General features: G+C 43.2%; 1 protein-coding gene across 1 annotated transcript; it reads left to right on the top strand.

The window, feature by feature from the left end:
• Nucleotides 1-574: 574 nt before the first annotated feature.
• On the top strand, nt 575-2,886 carry MAP1LC3C (microtubule associated protein 1 light chain 3 gamma). The gene is made up of 4 exons (XM_038132574.1): nt 575-709; nt 797-852; nt 972-1,078; nt 2,081-2,886. Exons 1-4 carry the CDS (start codon nt 652-654, stop codon nt 2,289-2,291), a joined length of 432 nt encoding a protein of 143 aa, XP_037988502.1. The 5' UTR covers nt 575-651; the 3' UTR covers nt 2,292-2,886.
• Nucleotides 2,887-8,617: the final 5,731 nt, after the last annotated feature.

The following is an 8,617-nucleotide window of genomic DNA, read 5'->3' on the forward strand; positions in this document are numbered from 1 at the left end:
AGGCAAGGAACCTGTCCGACCATATTTACCAAATACATGAAGTCTGCTTGAAACCCCTTAAAATCACAACTGTGTCTCAGAAATAAAACCAGAGCTAAAACTGAGCTCTCAAGTAATTCAGAAAATAAGCACTCTGGTAGCCTGAGGAGATGAAAAATGACAGGGGCGGGTGGTTGGTTTTTGAGTGGGGGTGGGTTTTTTTTTATTTGGCTTTTGGAGCTTTTTGTGTACGTGGGGCAGGTTGTCTCGTTCTTTTAAAACCAAAGAAATCGTTCGAAAGCGGTTTATCGGTATGACGAAGGTTGGCCATGTGCAAAGGGAAAACAGCTTGGGGCAGTCCAGCCTTGAGCTGCATCCCTGAACCGCTGGGCAGGGTAAGTCAAAGACGCCTCACGAAGCATCGCACAGCCCTGCAGGCAGAACACCTCGCAGCGCGGGTACCCCACACCGCCACAGCGGGCAGCAGGGAGCTGTGGGGCAGCGGGGAGCCGTGGGATAGCAGGGAGCTGTAGGGCAGGAGAGGCGGGCTCAGCCGCTGCGCGTCTCCCGTTGGCTGCGGCGCCGCTGCGGGCGGGGCGGGGCGGGGCAGAGCGGTCTCGGTCCGTGCGAGGCGCGGGCCGGCGGGAGCAGCGGCGGCCCCGAGGCGGGAGGATGCGGGCGGTGCCCGGGGTGCAGCCGGATCGGCCCTTCAAGCTCAGGAAGAGTCTCGGTAGGGGCGCCGGGGGCGCGGAGCGCTGCGCAGGTCGGAGGGGTTGCGCGCACACGTAACGCTTCTCTTCTCTCCTCTGCCCCGCAGCCACCCGGCGGGAAGAAGTAGCAGGGATCCGAGCCAAGTTCCCGACAAAAATCCCGGTAAATCTCTGGTTCGCTATCGGAGGTTGTTGCGGCTGTTTAAGGAAAGAAGCGTGTGAGGGAAGGGAAAGGGACCTGGATATTTTAGTTATTGCTAAGTATGGCTCTAATTAAAACAGGTAATTGTTGAGAGATACCATAAAGAGAAATACCTTCCCGTCTTGGACAAAACCAAGTTTCTGGTTCCCGAGGAGCTGACCATGGCACAGTTCATAACCATTATCAGGTGGGTAATGGATACTAGTGGGTTGGAGCTGCTCCTGGGCTTGGCTGCTGTTCCCCAAGAAGGCATTTCCTACTGTGCTGCTGGGGATATCTTGCTTCCTTCGGTGTGTTGGAGGATAAAGGTGTTAGTAATCTAATGGCTTCCCTCTCTTGCAAGTGTTTGAAGACAGTCAACAGATATTTTCACAGGTGTAGTATTGGGAAAAATGTGGTCTTTTTTGGGATCACAGTCCTCTCCTTTCTCCCTAACTGTAGTGAAAAAAGGCTATATAAGACTCCAGTTCTGCTCTCTTCCTGCCTCATGGAATGGGTATTGGGGCTCTGTGATCTCGTTCTGCTGATGACTGTCACTGCCTTGCTCTCTTACTGCACCTGGCTGAATTTGCTCAAGTTCAAAGCAGCTCTTGAATGGGAGTGAAATGAAATGTGTTGCTAAATTGTTCTTTATGAAACATTACAGCAAAGAAGTCACCCAGCCTATTCAGTGGTATTTTCTGACGAAATGTGAAAGCTATGTTTTTCAGCACACTTTTTAAAGTATAGAAAAAGATCTTTTTAGATGGTAACTTCTGTAAAAGATGTTTTTGGCTCTTGGACAACTTAGATTGTAATCCTTACATGTAATGTCTCTGAAAAGGACTTGTTTTTTGAAGGTAGACTTTATAGTAAGTGTAACAGACTGGAGCTGGAATCCTTTACAAAATCTGCACTGTGGAAGCTTTTGGTTTCTATCCACACTTTTCCCTGGTAACTGGAAATTCCAAGCCCATGCTCAGTAGCACCTTTGGTATAGCTATGTAAGCCTTACTTCAGAGCACAGGCCTTTGAGCTTCCAGTTAACTTCCTGCTGATGGAGACATTAAACCCCATAATAACTTTACACAGGATTTTTTGTACATATTTCATGCAACTGCTCTGCTTAATGTATGTCATAGACTGAAGCTGAAACCATATTCAACTTGCTAATGTTTAATCCTCTTTTTCTCCTCTCTTTTTCAATTAGAAGCAGGATGGCTCTGACAGCTACACAAGCTTTCTATCTGCTGGTGAACAACAAAAGCCTAGCCAGTATGTCCTTGACAATGGCAGAAGTGTACAGGGACTACAAAGATGAAGATGGCTTTGTGTATATGACCTATGCTTCCCAGGAGATGTTTGGATGCTTATTACCTGCTGCCCAAGGGAAAACTATGGAATGCTTTCAGAAAATCTAAGATTGGGTTCATTGCTGCAGCAAAGCAGTTTGCTCTGAATCATGCCTGTGACACGAACCTCAGAGATGCTCCTTCCACTCTACAGAGCTCTTGAGCTCTGTAGTGGGAGTTATGACCTAAAAGCTGGCAGGACCAGCTTAAGACAGAAATGGTGGTACACTTTCCCTAGGTAATAATTTGGATATATTTTTTTATATTTGAAGACACAATGGGTTAGGTTTTTTTGTCTTTTGAACTGCACCTCCACTGCTTTGCAATATCAGTCTTTGTTGTGAAACAGATTTTTAAGGTTTCCTGAAAGCCGAAGTCTAAGAGAAAAATAAAGAACCTTTTAAGTATTGAGTTGAATGTTACTTTTAATCTTGGGAAAGACTGTAAAAAATTGTATAGGGGAAGATCCTATAATAATTCTGGGAATTTGAGCACAATGCCTTTTAAATGAAACACTGCTTGCAAAGCTACTCTGAATTTTTGAATGAAATATCAAAGTTTAAGTTGTGTCACCCATGAACAGAACCATAGCTATGAAAGGTTCATTAAGGTAGGTATCTGGGCTGTGAGATTAAGTAGTTGTGGCAGAGCCATGGTAAGTTTAACACTGGAATAAACTGTCAGCTGTTACAGAAAACACAGTCTGTGGTATAGATAACTTTGTTTAAATAAGCAGCCTGATTGCTAGTCAGCATAACTGAACTGCAGATAGCAGGACTTGAAGGGTAATCAAGTTTCAAGAGTTATTTTCTTGCTGCTGAATTTTGCTAGCATGGTTCCTCTAGATACTGTCATATCCATTCCCCTAGAGGCACCTGCTTGTCAGGTCCCCTGAAGGACTTCAGTGGGCCTTCTCTCAACAACAGAGCCAGGACATGTACCTTGTGATTAAGAGATGCTCCAGTGTTTCTGGAAAAGGTTGAAAATATCAAAAATAGCGTGTAGTAAAATGTGGATTCATCTTAATATACAGGCTTAGTTCCTATAAACATGTATTAAAGGAACACTTGACATGAGCCTTATTCTGAAGTATAGATCAAGCTGTCTTCCCTGTATGTGAGGAATGTATTGGAAAGCTGGAAATGCTCTGATCATGCATAATCAACTAAAAACACCAGGTAATTTAAAAATCTGTCACAGTTTGCAGTTTATTAATCAACCTCTGGCAGCCTCAGTTTAGGATTGGTCAAATTGTTACAATATGATGCAATTCTTCTGTTCAGTACTAAACTGCAGAATTATTAATGTAGGAAAAACTAGACTGCAAAGAAAGAAGTGCTGACAGTATTCAAGTTATGCATAAGGAAGGAATGTGTGTATAAGCTTTTTGCAGTGGTTCTCTTGCGTTAATAATCTCTTGAACATGAAGTTCTGAGCAAACCTGGATTTGAGCCTCTAAACCAGGGGTTTTAGAGGAGTGCCTGCTGTAGTGGAGGTGATGTTTGCCAACTCATGTTTCATGAGCTGAGGAACAAAGAAATCATTGAACTGACCTGTGGAAAGGATAAGGCTATGCTGGTATAGGTTATAAAAACACGTGGGCTTTGGGATCCCAGAATCAGTTGCTTGGATATATTTCACTTACACTTGTAATGGAACAGTTTCCATTGCAGAAATTGAATAGTCAGTCATTTGTCACCAGCCCTTCAGGGAAGCAGAGACACCTGCTTGGCAGGAGCACCACACAGAAATGCTGAACAGCTGTGGGAACCTTGGGGTGGGAGGAGCAAGGGGAGATTTTCTGTGTTCAAGCTCTCTTGCCAGTCTAGAGTTGGGCTAATGTTTTGCTTCAATGGTTCCTCTGTCTTCCTGTCTTATGTGATACTTGGGGCATGAGGAGACAAGCACTACAGTTTCTTGGCTGGAACAATTTTGTCTGACAGCCAGCTTCCTTTGGTTTGTAATTTAGTGGCTAAGGTGTAAGTGTTGATCCATCCAGCATTTCATAACATTAGGCTATGGTGTCTACAGGCTGAGTCACAGATCCAGCCAAAAAAGTTGCACAAGGAGAAGGTCAGTTGCAGGTAAAGAGCATCATTATAAACTTGTTTAAACTGGCCTGATGAACCTAGAAAGAAGTCCTGTGAACTGGGAAAGCATCGTTGGGTAATAGTAATAGACTTGCTTTTCTATCAGATGTTGAAGTTAGGATATTAACTATCAAAGATAGTTTTCACAAAGTCTTAAAAGAATAAACTAGGAATTACATGCCCAAATAATTCTGTTGTCTTGCTTGTGGAATTGCCTTGGTATGATTAGAAGGTTTGAATTTAACGTATTCTCTCTTGAAGTGCAAAGAACAAGGATTAGAAAATAAGCAAACAGAAAAACTTTGCTCTGACTGACATGTGCAACTGAGATAGCTGCAGCTACTTCCAATGTAGCTGCTGTTTGAAGAGCTAATATTTAATCAAGCAAATACTTACTGATTAGAAACAGGTAATTTTTTTTTTCAATGAACAACACAATGCTGTGTTGAGCAGATTTTATACTTCTTTCCAATGTGCCACTAATGTAAAAAGAGACAGCAGAGATGCCATTTACTTTTAAAAGTTTTATCTTCATGAAATAGACTCGTGTTCATTAATATCAAAGATATCCACCAGAGAACAGAAAACATTCTGAGGCTACTTCTCTTTCTTCCATAGACTACCAGCTCAATCCCAGAAGATGCTCAGTGCTCTGGCTTCAAATATAAACCAAATCAACCTGAAGGATATGGAATATTAGAGTGGTATGAGGGCCTTGCTGGAACAGTGGTCCTTGAGGGAAGTATGTCCTGCAGCCACCTACAACCTGTGCACAATGCTTTATGGAGTGCAAATTGACATTTGTTGCTGCAACGCAAACATGATAACCTCAGCCTGGGCTTTAGCACACATACGCGACATCAGGAGCTTTCCAAACTGTTTGGATTTAAAAGTGACTTAATGTTACGTTTTGGTGGAATAAATAAATGAATGGGAACACTAATCTTGTTCAAGGCAATAACACTTTTGAACTTAGATGGGCTTTTTATTGTTTTCCCATGCTAACTATTTCCAGATGGTGGTAGTTTCAGGATAAAAATATTTTAATATTTTACACACACTAAGTGACAGATGGTAGCCTCTGCTGCAAATAAGTTGTTTTGTTTAGGTAAAATACAATAAATTAAGAAGGTAAAATGAGATAATAGGACAGAATATTTTACCTTCAGCATCAAATTGTCCTGTGATAGTCTTCTTTCAAGAAAGCCTGTAGAGAAATTACAGGGAGAAAACAAAAAGACTAAGCAGGACAGAAATATTTTTTTTTGAAAATGCGTGTTTTAACCTATGCACAATGAAGTAGAACGGGGGAGAGTGGAAGGGTTTCTATGGAAAAACCTCCAAGAGATCCCTGAGGGTGATTGAAATGTGATTTCATATGTCACAGTGCCAATATACAAAACTAGTAATGGCATACGTACTTCCCTCAAGAACCACTGTTCCAGAAATATTTTGAGACAAATCTCTTGAATCTTAAAATAGCTCCTTTTTGTCGTAGTTTTGAATCAACCCATAAAATAAAAAACAACAGCAACAAAACCAAAACAAACACACAAACCCCCACCCACCCCAAAAAACAAAAACACAACCCAAAACCAGACTTGTGCCTATAAATATGTGCTTAGTTTCTTTAGCTTTCCTAAGGTGCTTTGTTGTTTTACAGTGTTAGCTCTACCCAGTTCTCTCCCTTCATGATTTTAGATTGTTAGGAGTTTAAGTTAGCTACTACTTGTTCCTGTACAGTGCACAACATGCAAGTTAGGTCCTACAATAAGTAACAGTCTGGCCCTAGTTTAGAGGGACATGAATATAACTTTAATGAAATTAGTAATGCCCTTAAACTTGTCCCCAGAAATCCTATCACTCCCTGCCTCCTGTATTTCATGTGGTGCCTCTCTTGTGACTGTAATGTACCTATGGCACACAACTGTAGCAGTGCAGTCCAGGTGGGTTTTGAAGAACACAGGGCAAGTCTCAATGCCAGAATTCAAAAAGCAGCACTGTCCTTTCCCCTGCAGTGGCAGACTCTCAGGAGGGAGGGAGTGTGCCTGCCTGGGTACACATGGAGCTTCCAGAGCAGGCAGGCAGGGACTGAGGAGGGGCTGCTCGAGCCACTCAGCACTTACATCATGTCTGTCAGGGACTGTAAAGGGCCTTTATGAGGCTGCCTGTGATTTGTTGCAGGGTGGGCTTGGCTGCTGGTGTTTATTTTTGCAAATATTTCAAGACCCTGCCTTCGCTTTCTTTCTGTATGTAACAGCATGGTCTGGATCTTAATCAGACCTTCAGCTCAAACCTGTTTTATGTCAGAAATGCTATTGGATTGCATGGTCCTTGATGCTGTTGACCAAGACATGCCTAAGAAGACCTAAAATTTATTTCTCATTCTCAAAAACAGAGCCAAACTTTACAGCCTGACAAATGGATTTCCAGGGAAATTTTTAGGTCAGCTAACCAGTGGGTGAGCAAAGGGGAAGGAGTGAGCCAGGGGGTTAAGCATGCATATCAGTGCTCCCGCCCAAAGCAGCTGCAACCATGTATTCTTCACAAGCCTGCCTGTGACTGCATGGAAAGCCTGAGCCTCAGGGTGAACTCACTAAGGTGACTATTACACCCATTAGCTTACAAAGAGAACTTATGAGAAAGAAACACATGCTCACAGATGGAGGGTGGATATAGCCTTTTCCTGAACAAAACGTGAACTCTGTCAATGGAAAAATCCACAGAAAATGGTGCTGAAAGGCAGACATGGCAAATAAAGAAATTCTATTCTGGGTGCTGGCACTACTTCACAAGACAACTTGGCCCTTACTCTGAGAACTTAAAAACTTCATGTCAAGTGATGGATAGTAGTATGGTCTCTGTCTGTCTGACCCTTCTCCCCAGAAATGCTACATCTGTGCTCAAAAATTAAAAATCAGATAGAGATGTGAGCTGCATATTTAAATGCTGACTGGCTGAGGAAGATTAACTCATTTTCCAGCAGCTTGATGCATTAGTCACCTACAAAATAAAAGAGCCATCAATAGAAAAAACAGCTGCTGTTCTGCAGGTGAGGGCAGAATCACCAGCTTAGTGCAGACACATCTGTGCTGTCTAGACTGTCAGGGTAACCCAAGAATTGTAGGGTTATGAAGAAAATTTTGCTGTTGGAAATTATATTGGCTCTGCTATAAACCTGCCAAAATTGTCAAGAGAGGCTTCAGGAGAAACTCCATTTTCCTAGGAGGCAGCTGGCTTTGGTTTAAACCTCAGTTCTTTCAGCCATCCTCTTGCACACCGACCTTGTTCCCATTCTTTCTTTGGAAAGGAACCAGGCCTTCTGTGCTAGCGGAACCTGGGTACAGGTTCCAAGACTGCTGAAAATTATTTATAATACGACTTTAGTTGCCATGTAACAAACTTGCATGATAATTCATAGCTGTTCTGCTATTGTAATTCAGTCTATGTTGAACCCACAAAATTTGGCTGTGCCTCAGTCACTCAGCTTTCAAAGCCTCTGTCAGGGCTGGAGCAGCAGTTTAAATGAGATGGCTGCAGCCATTACTGCTATTTGGGTAACCCCCACCCCCCACCCCCTTCCACTGAATTTTGTTGAGACAAAATTTCTTGAATCAGCTGAAGAACAGCTGTGGGTTAGCCATGCTCACCAATGGGAAGCATTTTTGCTAGAGGTACAAGAAGATAGGTTAATGTTGCAGCTTAATTTCATGTCCCAGCTCATCCAGATGATTTTGGCAAAGAAGCAGGATGCCATGCAGTGCAGGCTGGTGAGAGGTGACAATTTTCAGGAGGGGTTTGGTGCAGAGGAGGGTTGTCACAAGAAACTGAGGGGTGGAACTGCTGATGGTATAGGTAGACCTTGAAGGTTATATGGGTTTGCAGGCTAGTCCATGTCAGGATTTCTTACACAAATACCCTTCCTTTCAGAAAGGTTTCCCTTGTTTCTGACATTCAAGGCAGCTGGTCCACTAGGCAAGTGTTGAGCAAGATTATCATCATGTGCTTCACAGAGAAGCATCCTTACCACACAATGGATAAAGGACTGGGGAGACCCTGCTTGGATTCCTTTCTCTCCCTGAAGATGCTGAGCCACAAACTCCACACTGTGCACTCCCAGTAGATCCTGTCTCCCTGGACCCAGCACAGCAAATTATCTTCTGCTGCCAGAAGCTAGGGCCTTTGCAGGTAAAGCCCAGAGTGACAGCAGAGGTGTGTGGCTAAGGGGCTTGAACCCAGCTCCCAAAGTAAACCCCAGCCTACCTTCTCTTCCTGAAAATAAACTATGCAACTGCAGGATCTGAG

The sequence above is a fragment of the Motacilla alba genome, chromosome 3, assembly GCF_015832195.1.
Source record: "Motacilla alba alba isolate MOTALB_02 chromosome 3, Motacilla_alba_V1.0_pri, whole genome shotgun sequence".
NCBI lineage: Eukaryota > Metazoa > Chordata > Aves > Passeriformes > Motacillidae > Motacilla > Motacilla alba.

What these genes read in the sequence shown, in the direction of transcription:
- MAP1LC3C (XM_038132574.1), top strand. Translation starts at nt 652, where the DNA reads ATGCGGGCGGTGCCCGGGGTGCAGCCGGATCGGCCCTTCAAGCTCAGG. An exon ending in AGTTCCCGACAAAAATCCCG is followed by an intron (nt 853 to 971) that starts GTAAATCTCTGG and finishes TAATTAAAACAG; the next exon opens with GTAATTGTTGAGAGATACCA. An exon ending in CAGTTCATAACCATTATCAG is followed by an intron (nt 1,079 to 2,080) that starts GTGGGTAATGGA and finishes TTTTTCAATTAG; the next exon opens with AAGCAGGATGGCTCTGACAG.